The sequence below is a fragment of the Chrysochloris asiatica genome, unplaced genomic scaffold (genome assembly GCF_000296735.1).
Source record: "Chrysochloris asiatica unplaced genomic scaffold, ChrAsi1.0 scaffold00022, whole genome shotgun sequence".
NCBI lineage: Eukaryota > Metazoa > Chordata > Mammalia > Afrosoricida > Chrysochloridae > Chrysochloris > Chrysochloris asiatica.
Window position 1 is genome coordinate 2,668,375 of NW_006408540.1, and position 22,626 is coordinate 2,691,000.

At 35.7% G+C, this 22,626-nt stretch overlaps 1 protein-coding gene across 3 annotated transcripts in view; it reads left to right on the forward strand.

Moving 5' to 3' along the window:
- Positions 1-22,626, forward strand: part of DIAPH3 (diaphanous-related formin 3) — a 727,649-nt gene that overhangs the window by 267,970 nt on the left and 437,053 nt on the right. For all 3 annotated transcript variants that reach the window (XM_006837594.1, XM_006837595.1, XM_006837596.1), the window contains 5 exons: positions 1,591-1,709; positions 3,990-4,054; positions 12,185-12,289; positions 15,789-16,085; positions 18,818-18,932. In XM_006837594.1, coding sequence (XP_006837657.1) covers positions 1,591-1,709; positions 3,990-4,054; positions 12,185-12,289; positions 15,789-16,085; positions 18,818-18,932 — 701 coding nt within the window. The remainder of the gene's footprint in view (positions 1-1,590; positions 1,710-3,989; positions 4,055-12,184; positions 12,290-15,788; positions 16,086-18,817; positions 18,933-22,626) is intronic.

Genomic DNA, 22,626 nt, shown 5'->3' on the forward strand with positions numbered 1-22,626 from the left:
ACAATATGTCCAAAGTATGAGAGCTAAAGTTTAGCCATCTTGGCCTCAACGGAGCACTCTGGCTGCACTTCTTCCAAAACAGATCTATTGGTTCTTTTGGCAGCCCATGGCACTTTTAGTATTCTCCTCCAAGAGGCTAGGATTTACAATACATATTTTGGGGCGGGGGGCATGATTCAATTCATGACAGACAAAAAATAACTTGTGTTGTTAATTTAAAACATTTATATTATCTAAACAATTTTATAATAATATTGAATGACAATAAAAAATATAGTGTATCTTCTGCATTTTCAAATGTGAAATAAAAACTATTTGAGACATTTATATTTTATACCTTAGGTGTAAATGCTGTTCTAGTGTCTAAAAATATTTTATTTGAAAGAAGTTTGCCAATATTGAGTCCTGATGTAGCACTGTAGGATAAACCCTGGACTGCTAACCATGTGGTTGGTTTTAAACCCACCATCCACTTCTAAACAGGGTTGCAATGTGTCATAACTGACTTGACAGCACTTAACAGCAACAATACATAACTGTCTAGATGTTTATCCAAGAACATTGTTTTGAATGTATGTATATTATGACAATTAGTGAGTGTTAATCTTCTTTGCTAATGTTAAGTTGTAATAAAAATTTTACTTATTATGATAGATGATTTATTATGTTTTAGGTAAGTAGATCACAGGGCAGCAAGTCATATTTAATAGAGAAGGGCAGGACAAGAGCTCTGAATAGACTCTAGAAGAAAGATGTGCCCAAAGGCACTGAGGAAAGAAACATGTCCTTGGTGGAAGTTGGGGATTGAGAACTGTGTTTCATTAGAGTGGTACCCAACCTCTCTATGACTTCAGTTATGATCACAGAATCTTTGGCTATTGCTTTCACGCTTCTTGCCTGGAATCCTCAGAGGCGTTCTTCAACTCAATATAAAAGTAGAGGGACTGAACTTAACTCTAGTGACATTATGAACCCTAAAGCTTAGAGTTTGGACAAAGATTGTTATTATGCTTATTATACTTAGTTATTTTTCTAGTTTTCTTTGAATATGATATAGTAATTTGATATTTTATTTAATTTACAGTGTCAGTTTTAATTGGATTCCACAAACATGTTAGAAATAGTTTTGACAATCTATGGTTTTAAGAACCTTTCAAGGAACTTTTGTTTGTTTGGGATTTTTATATTAATAAAATGAATGAATGGTAGCTATTTCAGAATGCTACAGTTGAAGCAGATGAGCACTGCTGAGGAAATGCCAAACATATATTGGTTCATTTTAATATTATATTTTTTACTGGGTGCTGTAATTAAGTCAAGCTTCTGACTTTTGTCAGAAAATCTTTTTAAAACACTATATTTTCTAATAGTATAAAAATATGTCTTGAAGTCATTAGAAGGAAAGTATTTTATATTGTATTTTCTCCATGTTTAATGTATTTGACACTCGTGCTAAATCTAAATCTGTCAACTGTTGAAACTAATAATAAATTATTGAACCCAAAATCAAGCTTACCAGAAAAATATTTTATTTTGCTATAAGGTACAGTAATAAATTGAGTTCATGTTTACTATTTTGTTTGATTTTAGGCAACAGTATTTCAAATTAATTGATGAGTGTGTATCCCAGATTGTATTACATAGAGATGGAATGGATCCAGACTTCACATATCGAAAAAGACTAGATTTAGATTTAAGTCAGTTTGTAGGTGAGTATTCGTCTATGATTTAAATGGAAATACCATATTGCCTCCTACTTTATGAGTTAACTTTAAGGTCTTGGTTCTCAAAGTGTGGCTGGTTATTCAGACTTGTGAGTATTTTGCACATCTTTTTTCTTAAAAATGAAATGACAAAATTTGTGGCCAATTATAAAATTTAGTTTTAAATTTTCTAAATCTTCCTTAAAATGCTTGATCCATCTAAAAACTGTTGCTTTATATGAGGCAGCATTCATATAAACTTGTTGCAATGCTTAGAGAAAATGTCCACTTAAGTTCTGCTAAAAATTTGATATTAGCCCTGACCTCAGAGTCATTTTTTTTGAAGGCACCCTAATGAAACTAGGACTAAGTATATTAGTGAATGTGTCTGCAGCCATCTTCTGATCTATAAAAACATGTTTAAAATGTTTTGTTTGGAATAAACACAGGCATGTCTAAACTGGAACCCTGGTAGCAATATTTGTTTACTCATCATCATGTAAGATTGACCAAAGAACTTGAGCACAAAAATATGATATATAATTCTACATTGTAAATAATCTTTAATAGTTTACAGTTTGTCAGACATTTAAATTATAATATCAAAAAATAATATCTACAGTGATCTAAAAAGGCTATTAAAATAATAATGCCTTTCTTTTTATAATGATGTGTCTTTTTGAGGCGGTGTTTTCTTTATCAATTTTCTGTGTTCAGAATAAAGAACAGACTGTGTAGAATGAGTAAGGAACTAAAATGAATAAAACTGATAAAAAAAAAATGCCTGCTATTCTCAACAGAGTATAAGAAGTTAAAAGTCTTTGTTGAGGTGAGAAAACATAGAAATTGAAACCATATCTAAATGTACAGCTAAAATGTGGAATGATTTTGAATAATGTAAAAAAAAAATAATTTCACCTGAACATTTGAAATTTTTTTTCTGGGTAATTGAGTAGTTTTGTCATTGAACTGTTGAGGATTAAATATAATTTTTAAATGTAGATTATGTAAGTGAAATACATGCTTTTAGAATAAATTAATGCTTCTATTGACTTTTCATGTTGGGAATAAATTTATAGACAAGATACAGAAGAGTTGCTTAATGCAGAAGGGAATCCACTGTATTTACTTGAATCAGAGATTGGGCAGTGGGTAAGAAAAGTATGAAAACCTAGAGCACAGATCATGTATTATTTTAGGGATCAAGAGAAACTAATGGGGCAGGAGTTAAAGATATATGTATTTATTTAGTGGTACAGAACCAACCGATTTAGGAGGCAAACTAATTATTAATTGGGATTACATGCAGATTCATCTATGATGTAGCAAATTTTCACATTAATAATAGTAAGTCATGTATCATGTCTTAAATTGATGAAATCAAGAAATAATGGTGTAACATTTTATGTCACACTAAGAAGATAACGAACAGAATAATTTTGATGCAGAAAGAACTGTAAGAAGTTACATTTGGGAACAAGGACTGGCATTTGTATGCAGTGATTTGGTTACGTTTCATTATAAGCCTTCTGTACTCCTGTAGCACTTCCATTTTATTTTTTTTTTACAGAATGAATATAATATATCCTTGGAAATCTTACCATGTCCATCCATATGTAGCATTTCAGCATAGAATTCTAGCAGCTGAATGCATATCATAAATTATTTAATCAATCCATTATTGATGGGCATTTAAATTATGACTTTTTTTTGGCCTCACAAATAATATTTTAATGCATATTTTTTTGCCTGAAGGCAAAACTGCAGAAATAGAATTGCTGGTGAAAGAAAATGCATAATTTAATTATAGTACATATATATTGTCTAGTTTCTCATCATCAAAGTAATCTACAATTTCAGTGTTGTATAGGATAATCAGTTTTCCCATACCATTTAGTAAAATGGTAAAAAAAAATTTCTGTTTTATTATTATTGTTTCCTGAGCTTGTGTTGGACATCATTCTTTTCCTTCTCCACCCAAATATGTATGGATTGATAATGGAAACCATTGAGGATGGAATGTTGCAGCTCATCTCCCTTCTTTTGTCTAATAGAAGTATACAATGATAATTGAACTTGTCCTTTACTTCATTTTTCTGGCTCTGGTCTCCTACACAGATAACCCATCTCCACTCTAACTTTGTATTATTTATTTTACTCACTTTTATTGTATTATTGACAGTATTTCTAATTCCTTTCTGTTTTTTCTTTTCCTGTGTAAATTTTCAAGTAATAGTGAACTTAAAAAGTACTGCAATTAAAAGCTTCATGTCATTGCAATTTTAGATGTTTGCATAGATCAAGCAAAACTAGAAGAATTTGAAGAAAAAGCATCAGAACTTTCCAAGAAAGTAAGTACCTTTCTAAAAAGACTAACTTTGTAATATTAAGTGGAGTACCCTGCGGATATCCTTCTGCTTCAGGGACAGTGTGATTTTTAAAAATTTTCCTTCCCTCTTTCAGATATTTGCAATGGCCTTTGATCATCTTTAAAATTTCTGAGTATTCTCTTCCAAACCTTATCCTCCCTATGCTTCTTTTTGGATTTTTAAAAATTTATTATTTCATTGTGTTCCCTGACTTCTACATGTTTTATGTATTTTATCTACATATTTCTATTTGTGTATACTGTTTATTTCTATAAACATGTTTTATGCATTAATGCACATTTTCCTGTTTTTGCAGTGTATCATTTCTCACTCTAGAAACCTCTTAAGGGTGTTCTGTTTGCTGTATGCATCACCTTTGCTCCTTGAACAATTTCAGGCCAATATGAGAAATAACACACACATGCACACACACACATTTATAGATATATATGTATATATAATATTTTCAATGAGTGTATACAATCAGAATTTTAAGAATAGAGTAATTCTTAAGAATTCATATAGTTTGGCCCTTAACATTTTATCTCTTTATCTCTGGGTTAGCATGTTTTTATTAGATTGTAGACTTTTCTTTTTCGTTTTTTTTTACACTTCAGTACTCACTCTAATGTGGAAGACAGAAGAGGCTTTCTGGGCCCGAAAAGAGTTATGTCCTAAGAAACCCTATACAGGGTTGCTATGAATCGGTATTGACCCGCCAGTACTTAAGTACAAAACAACAACTCACTTTAATATAAATTCTTAGGACTGAATTTCTCATATTGGTGGAGTGTAAATAATAATTATAAGTACTACCACAGTGAACATTTGCTCAGTGTACATTTACTGTGCATTATGCACCATGCCAAATCCCCAGTGGAACAGCTGCTAAACTCTGCACTTTGAACTCAAAGGTTGAGGCTATGCATCTATCCATTGGCTCCATGGGAGAAACACATGGCAGTCTGCTGTGTAAAGATTACAGCCTTGAAACTCCCATGAGGCAGTTCTACTTTGTCACATGGAATAATTTGAAACTTGAATGGGTGACAAATAATGGCAACAGGCATCATTCCAAAGAATCTGTATACTTCATGTGGTGGGTCCTAAACATATATTGAGAAAACTGCACACTTCTATAAACTTATGATTTTTATAATTATAAATTGTAAGCATTCTCAACTCATCTTATTCAGTCATACTCATCATACAAAGATCATGTTAGATACCAATTTCTTGAGCATGCTTTTACTGTCCACCCAACTAGATAAGACTCTTCCTACATACTTCGTGCTTAATAAAAATTGCAAAATTAAAATTAATGACTCGTTTCCATTAAGTATCATACATGGAATGTTACATTTGGTTCCTGTTGTTCAGGTTATAGGAGAGGTTTGACTGAGACGCACTTCACTCAGCTGTGTTTGTATTTCAAGCCCAGTAAGCGAGTTCAGGAGTCCTGGTGGGGCGCTATAGGGTAAGCACTGGACCACTAACTACAAGGTGGGCAGTTCAAACTCACCAGCAGCTCCTTGGAAATCCTATGCAGGGTTGATATGAATCAGAACCAACTTAACTGCACTTAACAACAACAAGCAAGTTCATGCTTTATTGGAGCATAGTAGCAAATGTTAAAGTACTTAATTTGGATGTATCACAGATAGTATACATTTGTTCTTAAATCATTATTTGTAAGAACTAAACATGATCTGTTTTTCCACACTTGTTTTTGAAATTGTAAGCTTTAAATGTAAATAGAAGAAAGACCTTGTTCAAGGTTAGTTGTCTCCTTTTAGCCAGAAATTATATGACTTAGGTATATACAGAAAATATTGTTTGCTTCATAAAAGATTTCTATTGCTGCACCATTTTGTATATATCAGCAAGAACTACTTTCTGATAGCTTTGTAAGGACACATGTAAATACTTTGCTGTAGGCAAGAAGCTATCATAGTTGCTTGACACATTCTTTATTTTGGTGCATAAATTTGAAAAATGAAGACTAGAAATGTCAGAAAGTACATAGAGAATATTGAATTATCAACCTTCTTGTACAGATGCACTAATGCATTTACCCTAGGGAATGAAATTAAGCAGAGCTTCAGCGTTAACTGTATTTCTTGACATTTTTGTGTGTAATTTTGTAAGTGTAATAATGCTCTAGAAACTCTTTTTGGCAAAGAAGGCTATCATATCAGTTTTTATAAAGTACTCCTTTAATGGAGATTCATTCTATCCCCAAGGCTACAGTGATTTGACTATAGATATTATAAAAATGCTAAAGCAAAGTTTATATTTCGTCTGATCCTTTTGTAGGGAAGGATGTTGAAATTTATCTCCTTGGTAAGTTATATAGATATTTTCTGTATGGTAAGTTATACAGATACTTTCTGTATGGTTAGGTTAATCTAATCAATTTCCTTAGCATGTACTAATAATGACATTGATTGTTTTAATAGTTTTATATTTATTTTTCTGAATCATTCTTCCTTCTGATTTTCAGTGTAAGGCTCATGAGATAGTACTGTGTGCACATTATTGTGAGAAAAAGCCTTCTCCATTCTTATTCTCATGAGAATATATACATATTTTTATTTCTTGCTGTACAGCTGTGAAATTTGAGCGGCTGTACTAAGAGAAACAGAGAAAATGACCTCTCAAAGGTTTTTGTTTCTAGGAGAATAGCTTTTATATATAATATTAACAGTCACTTAACAGGTAATGGAATATGACACACTTCACTCAATAAATTTTATTAATTATAAATTCAAGTCACTGGAAAGATGATGGCTAAACTATCACCTTCAATAAACTTCTAGTTTGGTAAATGATATCACATTGTGATAGTTATATATTGTTGTTGTTGTTGTTGTTAAGTGCTGTGGAGTTGATTCCGACCCATAGCGACCCTGTACAGGGTTTCCGAGGGTGTAAATCCTTACGGGAGTAGAAAGCCTCATCTTTCTCCCGCGGAGCGGCTGGTAGTTTCGAACTGCTGACTTTAAGGTTCGCAGCCCGATTTGTATATATTATAATGTGATAATTTCTCTGTTGTTGTTAGCTGCCGTTTAGTCGACTCTGATGGACAATACATGCACAACAGATTGAAATGCTGGTCCTGCTCCATCCTCACAATTGTTATGTCTGAGTTGGCACAGTGTCAATCCATCTTGGGTTCTTTCTATGATAGAAACTCCTATGTGCTCTGTTAGCATGTAGGAAAGCTTCCTCATCTAGTCTTCATTGTCTAGGGAAAGCTTGTGTTAGGAATTGACACACTGTAAGATTAGTATAAATCGATAAAATGAGAAATCCAAGGAGGAGAATTATATAAATAAAAGGGGCTGTTTTGGATTATCTAAAATTATTTCAATCTTTAACATATCTAAAAATGATTTAATTTTTTTCCCCTCTAAAAGTGTTCCCCTTTGTATTCCATATCCTTTTTTTCCCTCCAAATCACAACACTTTACATTCAACTTTGTTATTGTGAAATGCCGTCGAGTCAGTTCCAACCCATAGCAACCCTGTATAAGGTTTCCGAGGAGCATCTGGTGAGCTTGAACCGCCAAACTTGCAGTTCCAATGGCTTTGCAGTCTGGCGTATTAACCCAGAGCGCCACACAAGGATTCTATTCAACTTGCAGAGACACAAAACACCAGTTATCTTAGATGATAACCCATCCATTCTTTTCATTCATCAGGCATAACTCTTAGATTCTGTAATTTCACTTTTTCTTTTTTCTCTCCAACATCCTCTCTTGTACTTTGATACAGGCCTACTGTCAATTCTTGCTTGGATAACTGCAGTAATTTCCAAACTAATTTCCTTGCCTGTGGTATTTCTCTTTTAGGCCATCTTCAGTGTTGCTGGTTGGATTTCCCAAAGTGCAAACTTGGTCATGTTATTTTCTGATCATAAATTCTCTAAAAGCTCCCTGTGGTTTTCAGGAAAGAAAAAATAAGTGGCTAATTGCAGATTTCTTTTCAAGACTTTCCTTCCTGTGTATGTTTCTAGCTTGTGTTTCCTACAGTTTTCACACCTCCTATTGTGCTCCTTACAAGGGATTAGTGGCTAGTCATCTGTAGGTTGTGCTATTCCTCCACATATTATGTGAGCTACACTTCACAGCTAGCCTCTGAACTCAAACAGCATTTCTTCAAAACTTGCTTGCTTGTCTCCAGAGTCTGTCTTTCTCTAGCTTGTAGGCAGTTCTTATAAATTTTGGATTGTTATTCTGCTCTTGCTTTACCACCAGACACAAATGATTACTGAAAGCATTGGCTGTGTTGTGTTCAACTGTGTATCTCCAGTACCTCATACCATAAAAGACACCCCCTAAACAGGCTACTAGATCTTTATTACACAAGGAGGCTTCAAAAGTTGGTGCAAAATGGAATTGAAAGATAATGGAAACCCCCTTCATATAATGGGAAATATTAGTAGGTAGGTTAGGGCCAGATCCCATAGGGTTCTTAGATTTTAGGTAAATTATTATGGTCTTCATAATGAAGCCATTTAAGGTTAAGAGGAAAGGATTTACATTATTTGAAAGAATAATAAAACTTAAAAAAAAAAATTTTGTTAGTGCAGATAAGCTTAGTTTTGAAAATACTGTTATTTTTGTTTGTCTTAAAAAAAATGTAAAGCAAGCAGTTGAAGATATATTTATGAGCTGATTTTTAGCCTGGAAATTAGATGAGCAATTGAACTGATGACCGGAATTTGGAAGCTATGATGCTGTGAATTAATGTGCTGGACTGCAAGGTTGGTTTGAACAACAAGGTCAGTGGTTCAAGCTCACCAGCTGCTCCTCGGAAACCCTATACAGGGTTGCTATGAGTTGGAACTGATTTTATGGCATTTAACAATAGCAACAACAAAAAGTTTATGAATAGTGGTTGATGCATATAGATATGAAAGATACCAGCAGGGAGGAATGAAACCAGCATGGAGGAGTGAGAAAAGAAACTGGAATGCCAATATTAAAAGATTATGTTCAGGAGTAACCAAGCAATCCATTGCTCTCCAGATAATTCTGACTCATACTGACCCAGGAGGATATAGTAGAACTGCCGCATTGGGTTTCCAAGGCTGTAAATCTTTACTGGAGTAGACTGCCTAATCTTTCTCCCATGTAGCAGCTGGATAAAAAGTAATCCATGAAGACATAAGCAGGAGAACCAGAGGAATGTGTTGTAATGGAGCATACAGAAAAGAGCTTGAAAGTATTTAGAGCTATAGAGCAGGATTACCCAGTGTAAGTGTTTTATAATTTATGTGCTTCAACATTGCAGCCATTTACCCATATGCCTAGTATGCACTTGTAAAATGGTCAGTTTGACAGAGTAACTGAATATTTATCTTTTACATTTTTGTTTTTGTGTTACCTTTAAATAGCCATCTATGGCTAGTAGCAATCATCGAATAGTGTGGCTATGGAAAGTAAACTTATAGATGTAAGATGAGACACCAAGTCCAGGATGTTTGGACTTTGGAAAGTCACGGTTTTTAGAGTAAAGGAATTATAGCTAAGTTCTAGGTGGATAGTAAAGTGAAAATTCAGCAGGGCAGAAATTAAATACAAACAGTCCCCTTGTTATGAATGAGATCAATTCCTAAGTGTGTTTTTTTAACTCTATGATTTGTAGGTGAGTCAGAACAGGTTCTTATTTTGTATTGCTTTAGTCCTACTTGGTGGCACTTAACAACTACAATATAACAATAATAACCACAATATATGGCCTGCAGGGCTGACATTCTGTACCCCTGCTTTAATGCATGACTAAATAAGAACTCCATATACCTGTTCTGACTTATTTAGCTTTACTTTAGTGCAAGAAAGTAGCCCTCATGGCTATATGACTTAGGTGTTAGGCTTTTAACCTCAAATTTGGTAGTTGAAACCAACTAGCATCTTTACAAGAAGAATGAGGCTTTCTGCTTCTGTGAAGATTTAGAGCCTCAGAAACCCCTATACAGGTCACTATAAATTAGAACTGATTCTATGACAATGGACTTGGTTGTTTTTTGTTTGTTAGTTTTTTTGTGTGTGAAAGAATGCTGTTGGTTCGGCGGTGGGTTGTTGCTGCAGTGTCGGCAGTTCAAACCTACCCCCTGTTCTTCAGGAGAAGGATGGTGCAGTCTGCTGCTATAAAGATTTACAGCCTTGACAATCCTATGGGGCAATTCTATTCTGTCCTATAGGACCACTATGCATTGGAAACTACTTGATGGCAGTGAGTTAAGTGAAAGAAAAGGCTTGAAGCCTTTTCAGTGGTTTCAAAAACTTCATGGGCAGCAAGTGAAGGTGATTGTGATGAAGAATTTGTTGCATGTAGCAGGTGGTTCTGTCGTTTTAAAGGGAGAGGACAAATTGACATAATATCGAAGGGCAATTTATGAGATGTTGGTAAGTCAGACATTCATAACCTGGGGATTTATAGTACAGAGAAAGTGTTCTTTGAAGAAGCTGGCTTTGAAAAAAATAAGGTTACAGCTCTAGGGATGATGTGAGGTAAGAAGAAAGACATTAGAGTAGTTAACAATAGAGTTGACATTGACATCCACGGGCACAATTGGGATTTTCTCTAGAGGACAGGCAGGGAGGTTTACACTGTATGAGAGAAGGTTGGGTGTGTTGTCCGATGAGACCTAAGCATAGCTTGGGTGGTAAATTGTTTATTTCATTAGGCTGGAGACTAGTAGCTCATATATTATCTAATGATAAGGGGGTTTGCAGTTGCTGTAGGAATAGTGGCAGTGATAATATCGGTATGATTTAGGCAAAGTGAAGGACATTTGGATAGTTTATATCAGTTTTTATCATCTTTTAAAGAAACAGTGTTATCTATTGAGGGTAAAAGACTCATGGATCTGAGACTTTTCCTCATTGTAAAATAAGAATTACAAATTAACCTCAGAATTTTTGTTATCAAATACAAAAATACTTACTTATTTTACTTTAAAAACAATTAAACTACTGCCAACTGCTCTGAAAGGGATCACATTACAGGGTCCTGGATAGAATAGGAGAAGGATGTATTACATACATTTAACATTAACAACACTACCTAGTTGTATTAGACATAATTTAAGTATGTACAAGTGAGCTTCAAAAAGTTTGGGGGATAATGATATTTTCCACAAACTATTTGAAGCCCATCTCTTATATAAAGCCCTTTGTAAACTGTTGAGTTATCTATTTTTATTTTTTATCCTAATTGAAGTTTGAGTATATTTAAAACCTATTTATAATGTAGTATGTGTATGCATTTTAATTATTGATTATTTTACTATATATCTTTATAGAGAGTCAAATATTTGTTCTTGATTATGAGATAATACCTTATTTAAATTCACCTCTATGGGGAGAGACTTTCAGACACGGTGACTGCAGAGGGGAGCTCCTTGAATCCAAGATGAGAACTAGAGATCTTGATGAATGTCTATATATAAATTAGAAAACTCAATGAATTCACCGAATTTTGTGGTTTACTTTACTCCTACATGATATTTCACTAGTGACTTTGAAAGATTAATTTATCTTTGGAAGATTAATGATAAACATGACAGATTTTATTCTCTTAAGTTGTTGAGGGTCTTTAAATATCAGTATATTATTATATGAGAAAGATGAGTAATCGATGCACTTACAGAATGAAATTTGTTTAGTAACTTAAAGAAAGGAAAATGTAATTCTTTGAAATAATGATGATAAACTTCAGATGTGTTTCCAGCAGAAGTACTTTGGAGGTGAGGAGAAGGGATTTCAGCACAATGCTTTGCTGTCTTATTATTTTACACAAAGTCACGATGATATTTAGGGACTTTTAAGCAAAATGCCAAGGTTGCAGTTAACTGTGGGCCAGTGTACTCTGCGGAGAGAAGAAGGTCACAGACCCCGTCTCTGGCTCCCTTGCAAATGAACGATTTTGGTGGGACTTGGAAGGACCCAGAAGAAAGTTATGAGTGATTTAGCAAAAATCTACCATTGCTTTCATAAAACCAATTCAGAAGTTTATGTTTTTCTGACAGATCATTTGAGTCACATTTCTGTGAAGAATAGTGCTTGTCATTTTCATCTTTCTCTCTCTCTTTTTTCTTTTCAGTTTGAAAAAGAATTTAGTGACCACCAAGATACTCAGGTTCAATTGCAGAAAAAAGAGGCTGAGATTAATGAGCTTCAAGCAGAATTACAAGCTTTTAAATCTCAGGTAAAATACCATTCTGAGTGAATCTGGGTATTGAAACCTCATTAGAGGAACACAGGTCATGCAATATCTCCATTGCATCTGAACTGTATCAGTTTTAATTGCACATGTATACTTGCATAGCTTTGTTTATATGTATTTTTGGTCTGCTGTGATTATTTTAAACAATTAATGTGCCACTTTCTATTTATATTTTTAGGAATGTCTCAGTTTGTAGTAATTAATCTGCTACCTTCTGTTTCATTTAAGTTTTGTTCCTGGTTCTTTTATTACATATTTCCTAATTTTACTCTTAGATTTGTCATTTATCACTGATTTTTATCCCACTATAGAAAATTATTGCTCAAGCTATTTATTTTTCATAACCTTTATCCTATGGGTACTTTGCAGTGAAAGATAACCTCTAGCTGAATGGGAACATTTTCTGATAATTTTTCCATTTCCAAAAGTAAACAGATTTAAACATGACAAAAAGAGAGCAAATCTAGATTATGAAGCAGATAGCTCACATATATACCCTGCATACATAAAACATTTAGAAAGCAAGAAATACATATTTGCATGTTTTAAATGAATGAAAGTAAGGAGGTAGATTTTTTATAGCTAGATTTCTTTATGTAGATTTTCATACAGGATGATGAGCAATAAGTATAGTTTTGCTATTTTCTTCTCATCCTAATTTACGTTTATGGGAAAATAGTCTCAGATATACTATTTCCTATATTATTGACAATTTTGTTTTCTTTTAAGTACTTAGTGAGTTGCTTTGTTACGGAGGCTGTCTGAAGACAACCTAAGAGATAACTATCTGTTACTCTTCAATTTTGGAGTCTTAGTGTGGCACTGTGGAATAAAGCACTGGACCACAAGGTCGGTTTCAGTCACAAGGTCGGTGATTCAAATTCACCAGCTGCTCCTTGGAAACCCTATCCAGGGTTGCTATGAGTTGGAACCAACTCCACGGCTCTTAACAACAACAGTAGCAGCAACAACAGCAGCTGTTATTTTAGGGAAAATATTAATTTAAAATCTCCTCTGTGAGAAAATTACTCTCAATGATCTTCTTCCTATAGTGTCTCAAGAAGGAAGCACTATAATTTGTAAGATTTTTTCATCTTTGCTATGTGGTTCCTTGTGTTTCTTATTGAAAGACATTATTTGTGCATGTGCTATATACTTCAGACTAAGTTATATATAGACAATGCCTGAAATGTTTGTGACGAGATTTTCCTGATCTGAGCCAGATTAATTTAAGAATTTTCTTTTGAAAATTTCATAATCAATGGAGTATTTGTAAATCTACTCTAGAAAATACAATTGATAATACCTGAGTCACCGTATGATGACTTTTTTGTTGTTGTTGTTAGTTACCACTGAGTCGATTCCAACTCACAATGACCCTGTGTGTGCAGAGTAGATAGACTCTGTAGAGTTTTCAGGGTGTGACTTTTTAGAATCAGATCACCAGACTTGTCTTCTGAAGTACCTCTAGGTGGATTTGAACCATCAACTTTGTGGTAGGTAGTTGATTCCATAACTATTTGTACCACCCAGGAACAGTATGGCTAGAGAAAATAATATGTGTTTTTTAACTTAAAATTAGTTCAAAAGGCATGTAAATATTAGTTCTGTTTTGTCATCTACAGTTAATCCCATTTACTCTTTACTCTTGTTAGTCTTTCATTCTTACCTTGTAGTAGAAACTTTAGGACAAAAGTGAAAAGTGGACAAAAGTGAGCTCTTTTTCATACCCGATTTTATTTGGGTTTACTGTGGCAGTTTGCTTTTTTAAGTGCCTTTGAGTCAGTTTCAACTCTTAGAGACCTTGTATAGGGTTTCCAAGGAGCAGCTGGTGAATTAGAACCGCTAACATTGTGTTTCAAATCGACTTTACGGTCCAGTGCTTTATCCCACAGTGCCACACCAGAACACTTTTTTCTGGATATGTAGGGAGATACACATGTGATTTATGACACTCTTTCTTTAATGTGCCCTGGTGGTGCTGTGGGATAAGGACTGTGCTGATAGTCACAATGTCAGTGATCCAAATCTACCACCCACTCTTTGGGACAAAGGTTAGGTTGTCTGTTCTTTTAAAAATGTATAGTCTTGGAAAACCTATATAGGGTTGCTATGAGTTTGAACTTACTCTGTGACAATGGGCTTGGGTTTGGGTAGGTTAAGCATTGAGCTGTTGACTTCAAGGTCAGATGTTTAAACCCACCAGCTGCTTTGTGGGGAAAAGATGAGACTGTCTGCTCCAGTAAAATTTATATTCTTGGGAACTCAAATGTAGAGACTCTATGAGTCAGAATTGACGCATTGCTGATGAGTTTGGTTTGGTTGGGTGTTTCTTTAATGTTTTTCATCCTACATATATTTCTTGAGTGACTGCTTTGTGCTTTTAGTGCTAAGGAAGGAATATGCCAAATATAGTCACTGCCCTCATGAAGCTGATAACCTATGAAAGAGATCATTATTCTTTAAATAATTGCCTAATGCTATTGAGAAATGCCCAGTGTAAAATTGGGGACTGCCCTTGAGTGGGCAGGGAAGGCTGTCCTGAGGAAGGAACATGTTTTTGTTGCTGTTGAGTCAGTTCTGAATTATGGCATTCCCATGTGTACAGAGTAGGACTGCTTCATAGTGTTTCATGGCTATGACCTTCCTGATGCAGAGTGCCAGACCTGTCTTCTGAGGTGCCTTTGAGTGTTCTCAAACTACCAGTCTTTCAACTAGTAGGAGAGGGCCAGGTGAAGAGTGTGAAGACTGTTTCAAGCAGAGCTAACAGCACGTACAAAGGCCCGGAGAGGAGTCTGAGGTTGGCACAGTCATTGAGTTGGGAGAAAATCACCTGGCCATTAGGAGGGAACCAGATCCTGCTTTGCTTTTACAACTTTTCTATGGAATTGTAGATGGTTTCTACCGCCGATGTGGCAAAGTTTTTTTTTTTTCTGCATCTTTTCACTTTTCACTTAAATGTTAGTGTTCCATAGAATTTTGTACGTAGACCTTTTGTCATGCTGTATGTGGTGCTGAAGGATAAGCACTGGACTACAAGGTCGGTTTGCTGTACAGGTTTGTTATGAGTCAGAACCTACTTGATGACACTTAACAAAAACAACAGCAACAACGTGCCCTCTCTGGGTGAACTTCATCTACTTCCGTGACTTCCCGTGGCACCGAAAAATTGCTGAATTTTAGATCTTCAGAGTCAAATAGCATTTCACTTTGGGACATTCCCACCTGGTGACCATATGGCTTCCAACTGGGAAATGGCATTCTGGCAATTACTTTAAAAGCCAAACCTACAATGATTTTCTTAAATTTAGAAATAAATATTTTTTTTTTTTTTTTTTTTACTATGTTGAACCATATAAAATAGCTACAGATATTTAATTATTTTGGGTTTAAAGTTTTATCTTATTATTTTTGAGATAACTATGTTTATACATGTTTTGTAGTTTTCTTAGTTATATTTCATCTTATTTTTTTCTTCTAGTTTGGAGCTTTGCCAGCTGTTCCAAGCAATTCTTTGGTCCTGTCAAAAGAAGAAGGGATCAGCCACCCAGGACTCCCTCCTCCTCCCCCACCTCCCTCTTGTGGAGGATTACCACCTCCCCCTCCGCCTCCCCCTGCCCCTCCACTTCCAGGAATGGTGATGCCATTTGGTGGCCCAGTGCCTCCACCACCACCCCTTGGATTTCTTGGCACTCTTCCACCAATCCTGCCATTTGGATTGAAACCAAAGAAAGAATTTAAACCTGAAATCAGCATGAGAAGATTGAATTGGTTAAAGGTAAAACATAAATAAATGGGAAAAGTGTAATTTTATTTAGAATAAAGCTTCATTTTGGATTTACTTCTATATAATTTCTAATGTAAATTACAATCAAAGTAACATTAGATAAAATGGCATCTTTTTAAAAAATGAAAGTGCAGAAATAATGCCCTTTATTATTAATGAAGACTTTCTGGTTTATAAATGTGGTGGGAGTCAGTATTCGTTGTGACACTGGGATTTTTACTTATAATTAAGTTGATAATGTAACAATAACAATGTTATTATGAAATACCATTGACTCAGTTCAGCTCTTAGCCCCCCTATATAGGGTGTCCAAGGAGTGGCTGGCAAGTTTGAACCAACGACCTTGTGGTTCAAACCAACCTTATGGTCAAGTGCTTATCCTACAGCACCACATGACGAGTCCTAATACAACATTACTGAGATTGAATTCTGTACTTAGGAAAAAGTATTACTTGATATGGGAAGCTGATAATTAATTAGTCAAGGCATACGAACAAGGCCAGATTAAGGAATGGCTTAACTAATACAGGGACATTGATCCTAATTTTGAGTGTAGTTTTAGAGAAATTCTACTGTAATTTCTGAGTTAAGCTTCGCTGGGTCTTAATGATCTGCTGTGAGGCCTGAGCTAGAAGTAGCCTAATGCTTTAGTTGCACTACTTTCTGTTCAGTTGATTCTGACACGTGTTAGTAACCATTTTTCTATGGGTTCATATACTAACTTTGAGTCTCCAGGTTTTGTGTTTGATGACAAGAAATTGTACCAAATTTATAAAAAGGGGGAAAGGTCTGCTCTCTAGAGTCCTAGCTTTTAATTTTCTTCCTACTTTATCCTGTGCTCCAGTCTTATTTCTGTCAACTTTCTTCGGTGGGGAAAGGATTTCTTTAGGCCCTGGATTCCAGTTTTACTGTGTTCACTGAATGGGAGAAGATGGTAGAACAGGATAAAGATTGAATCCATGGTCCTGTGGTTGGACTTGGCAGTTGTTTAATAGGTAGCCATAGGCCTGCTAATTCACTGGTTCCTAATTGGCATTTAAGCCTGAGTGTGGTGCTGTAGGATAAGTACTGGACTGCTAACTACAAGGCTGGCAGTTCAAACCCACCAGCCACTCTCGGAAATACTATTAGTGTTACTTTGAGTTGGAAAAGACTCCATGACACACAATATAACAAAGTGGTATTTAAGGAGCTCTGGTGGCACTCTAGGATAAACACTGGAGTGCTAACACAAGGTTGGCAATTCAGACTCACCAGCTGCTCTGCAGGAGAAAGATGGAGCTTTCTTCTCCCATAAAGATTTACAGCCTTGGAAACCTATGCAGTGTTGCTATGAGACAATCAACTCAGTGGCTGTGTTTTTCTTAAAGATCCATTTAAGCAGCCCTGGTGGTACTATAGGATAAGAACTGAATCGCTAATCACAAGGTTGGCACTTAAAACCCTCCATCCACCCCAGGAGAGAAAGATGAGGCTTTCTGCTCCCATAAAGTTTACAGTTTTGGAAACTTTCTATAGGTTTGCTATGAGTTGGAATTAACTTGATGGCAGCGGATTCGGTTTGATTTTTTGGAAGAGATTTTTAATTCTGGTCGTATAGTGGTACAGTGTTTAAGAGCTCAGCTCCTAACTGAATGGTCAGAGATTTAAACCCACCAGCTGTTTTGTCTAAGAAAGAGAAGGAATCCCTACAGGAGGCAATTCTGCTCTGTCCTGTAGGGATGCTATGAGAATCCACTCAACTACAGTGGGTTTCAAATGGGTATTGGAAAATGTAGCATTAGCCACTTTGTAAGCTGCTGTGAGATGATCAAGTTTATTGGCACATTCATGGTGATACAAACCTGGGGGGTAAGTAGTGATAAGGATGGAGGGTAGGGGTTAGAGAGAAGGGATTTACAAATTTCACATTGTTGTATGAGTGAAGAAACATACCATCTCTTCTGTTTCCTTTTTCCCTTCATTCACTAATTTATTAGTTTATTAAATACATTTGTTCATGAGTTCATTCAGTGAATACATACATATTACCTTTCTTAATATACCTAGCTGTTACATTTGAAAGGAGTCTTGGTGACACAGTGATTAAAGTGCTTGGCTACTAACCAAGCAGTGGGTGGTTTGAACCTACCAGCGCTGTGAGAACAATGAGGTAATTTGTATTTGTAAAGATTCACAGCTTTGGAAACCTGATGGTGATTCAACTCTGTCCTATATCTTTCCTGTGACTTGGAATTCAGGTCAACAGCAATGGATTTGATTTGGGGTGTATCTCTTCTATTTCTTAAAAAGTACCCTGGGAATGGGTCATAACTCAGGTGATTGTCAAATGTAGTCTTACCACGGTGTTTCTTAGTTACTGTTCTATACCAGATGACATATAGAAACCAGGTTATGGGACCTGGTTTCAAATAAACATGGTAATACCTTGTACTGCATCATGTATGGTTAGAGTCCTAGCCGAGGTGACCATTATTAAAGATCCTGAGAAATATAATTGAGAAAAAACAACCCATTTCATTCAGCATTTCCTCAGCAATTTAATTGTGAAATATTTTCTCCCCTTAATAAAACTTGAGCGTCCTGTAGAACTTGTGTTTCATTGAAGACACTGGGGGGAAACAGCTCACAGTAATTAGTTGGTAAACGTCTGCTGCCAGCGATGGGACCTTGGGTCTATGCATGGGATATCATAGGTGAGTCTGTCTTCTTTCTGATTGCAGATCAGACCTCAAGAAATGACTGAAAACTGTTTTTGGATAAAAGTAAATGAAAATAAGTATGAAAATGAGGATTTGCTCTATAAACTTGAGAATACGTTTTGCTGTCAGCAAAAAGGTAAAGCTCAATGTCTTGGTTTTTCATGAATTAGCTTTTTGTAATTCAATGCAGCTACTTTTTTAGATACCAATGTGTGGAAACAGCATTATATCAGGAATCTGATAGATGATTTAAAAAATATTTTGAATGAAGAATGAAATAATCTAATCGAAACAAATGTTTTAAAAAGAGCAGATTGGATATACAGTGCATCAAAAAAAAACAGCATTCTAAATGTACATGATGGGGGTCAAGCCATCTTTTATAATGGAGAATATTTGCAGAGAAGTTTTTGACAGGAGAGAATGCTTTCTTTCAGTCATTGTTGTCCTTAGTTGATGGTAGGTCTGCCCTGGACTCATGGTGACCCCAGATATTCAGTGGAACAAAGTGGAGCCTAGTCCTGCACCTTTCCCTTGATTGGTTAGATTGAATCATTGTGATCTATAGGGTTCTTATTAACTCATACTTGGAAGTAGATTGTCTGGCATTTTTCTTAATCTGTCTTAAGTCTGTAAACTGTTAAATATCAAGCAACATGCAAGCTTCCATCGACATGTGGGTGGTGGCTGAACAATCAGGTAGGTGTTTTGGCTAGGGATCGAAGCCTGATCACCCACATGGAAGGAAGGTGAGTCTTCTTCCACTGAGCCACCAATACAGCCAAAACTAAATCTAAATGTTCCCCTCATCAGAATTTTACCACCATATAATAACACAAGTGATTTCACATAATAAGTCTTATTGTTGGGTGCTGTTGAGTCCATTCCAACTAATAGTAATCCTACGCACAACAGAAGGAAACACTGCCTTAAAATACCTGTGAAATTATTTCCAGAAATAATTGTTAATTACCATGATAAATCTTTCCAAAAGATCATTGTAAATTGAGGGAACATTCTAGAATTTGTGGTAAACCCAAAGCCTTTAGCAGATGTTTTCGAGCACCATTGATCTTGTCTAACGTATTAAAAGTGATATATTTAGATCTTTGAAAACGGAGAATTTCCTCACCAAGCTTACCCTCGGAAAACTGGTGTAGTGCGCAGATCTTAATTTTACCTTTTGATTATGGAGAATCAAAATTTTCTTCTTTGAATAACATTAGTACACTCTTCAGGCAATCAAGGAAAATATATGGCAGTTAAAATGTGTATTTACATGTAAAACGCTTTAGAATTTCAGATTTCATAATCTGGAATTGATTAGTTTTCCCTTTGCTTTCCTTGTAGGTGAGAATGGTGGTACCTCAAAGCTATTTCAGCGATGCTGCCTTCCAGTTACTTTCTCTTTCTTGTTTCTCTCTCTTCACTTTGATTACTTTCTTAATTAATGAGGCTCAAAAGGGAAACTTGTTAGCATGCCTTTAATTTAGCTGTAGTGTTAGCCCTAAATGAAATAATTGGACCTTTAAAAAATTCTTAAGTCATTTAACTTTAGCTTTGAGATTCAAGGTTGAAACAAAAATAATCTCTGTACTCAGTCCAACACTAGCTATAAAAATCAAGGTCGGGTAATGAGGTTCATTTTCTGAGTATTCTGTGCTTCTGTCCCTCTCTGCCTTTAGACATGTTGTTCCTTCTGCCCAGGAATTCTCTTTTACTTGGACTGAAGCCTAGTAGGGACCTATGACTTATTCTGTCTCAGTCCAAATGCTGCTTTCTCTTTATAGTGAGTGTTAATGATATTTTCTGGGGTCAACAGAATAAATGGGGAAGCTCAGTGTTGTCATCCTGGACAATGCCAACAGTTTAAAACGCCAGTGGGAAAGGAACTGTAAAGGTAGCTATTTTTATCACTGTATTTATTTTTTGTTTTTAAGTTTTTTATTGTGAATTGAGTGATAGTTTACATGGGGAAACATCAGTTTTACACTCATCATTTCATTCACTGCAATGATTACAAACTCCTCTGTGCATATTATTCAACACTATTTGCTTCTATTCCCTGTTTTTGTTTTTTTTCATGTACACAAAAATACTCAGGAATATGTAATTATTTAAACAACCAAAGGGAATATTCTGCAAAATTACCTCCTGGCTGTAAGCACAGCCTTTCTCTTTCCATGAGTCTAGAGTCCTCGGCTGCTCTATTTCTCCATGTTCTCATCTCTGCCTCCATATCTGGTGTCACTCTTCTCTGGATAGGGTCCCACATTCCGCTTGTGCTCTTCTCCCTTGATGGTCCTAGGATCCTCTGTTCCTGGACTGTAAGATTAACTACTCTCCTCTTTTTGTTACAAAACTTCTACCTTAATAGTTGTGACAGTTGCAATTAGTCATGATAACGATTACTTGCTATTGAATTATAAGAATCTTATCCCATCTCTTTTCACCAGACCCATCTAGACAAGTGAATACTATTCAGTGGGAACTCCACCTCCCCCCACACACTCTGAAACTAAACTCCCTCTTGAAAACTTGTAAGCCAGTCACTTTGTGTCTTTATAGCCTCCCCATTTTAGGTAACCAATGTCTAAGTTGCTACTCCCTACAAACCCTATATACAGAGGGGAGTAGGATTGTTCCTTGATATGAAGATCCCTTCCCTCTTAGTTGGTATTTTGATCTACTTCATCCATAAATACAGGTCAAGTTCATCAAATTGTAGCAATTTAAACTTGTTTCCTTTATTAAAAAAATTAAAAAAAAAAAAATCTTCCTCTAGTCGAGTTCTGATCATCAAGCCATCAAAGCTATGTTGAGTTACTATCTACAAATTTGGGCATTCTGGTGTGTTTCCCCTCACTTCATATAAGCTCGACACTTCACTCTCAGCTCTACCCCACTGTGTCTATGTTCTTCTCCCTGGGCTCAAGAGTCCTCAGGTCTCACCACACTTCAGACCAATTAGCCCTTCCTCTTCTCTCTCATCTCCAGATCCACACGAGCCTATGGATCATTGTCAAACTCTGCCTGTTTGTTCATTGCTGCCTTTCCCTCTCTTCCACTCACCAGGAGACCAACATGGTTGCCAACAAGCTTACTTTTGAGTTTCAGTCTTGGAGAGGTGTTTGTCCTGAAGTGACTTGATTGATTTCCTTGATGGCTCCCCGGCAAATGACTTGCTTGTTCTTGTCATGCTCAGACTGCCATTTTAATTTTGGATTTTTCCTGCTGGTCTTTCTTTCAAAAAGTGTCTTCTGTTTCTCTTAGCTTTGTATTTTTAAGAATAGTGCCTAGAAAGCATTATTTGAGTGCTTTGTTAGAGTCATTGGGAGTCTTCATGTGGCGCTATAGGATAAGTACTAGCAAGGTCAGTTTGAACCCAAGGTCAGCAGTTCAAACTCACCAGCTGTTCTACAGAAACTCTATGCAGGATTGATATGACTCAGTACCAACTTGGCGGCACTTAATAACAACAGGAGTCTGTTGAATGCTTAAAGTGCTGGCTTCTCACTGAAAGGTGGGCAGTTTGAATACAACCAGACCTAGTGCTTCTCTAGCCAGATCTCTTTGTTAGAAAAATGTGGTGGTTTGCTTCCACAAAGATTAACAGTCTTGGAAACCCAATGATGACTGATTGTCATTGTTGATTTGCATCGCAACTAGGCAGGGAAGAAAATTCAGATAACTGAAGAAAAGTCAGTTTTAGGGAATGATAGTGGATGTTTTTTGTAGCAAAAATTCTTTGGACTAAAAACTCAGGGCTATTAATCTTACAGCAAAGTTGAATGTTCCATCAGACATATAGTGTTGTTGTTGTTAAGTGC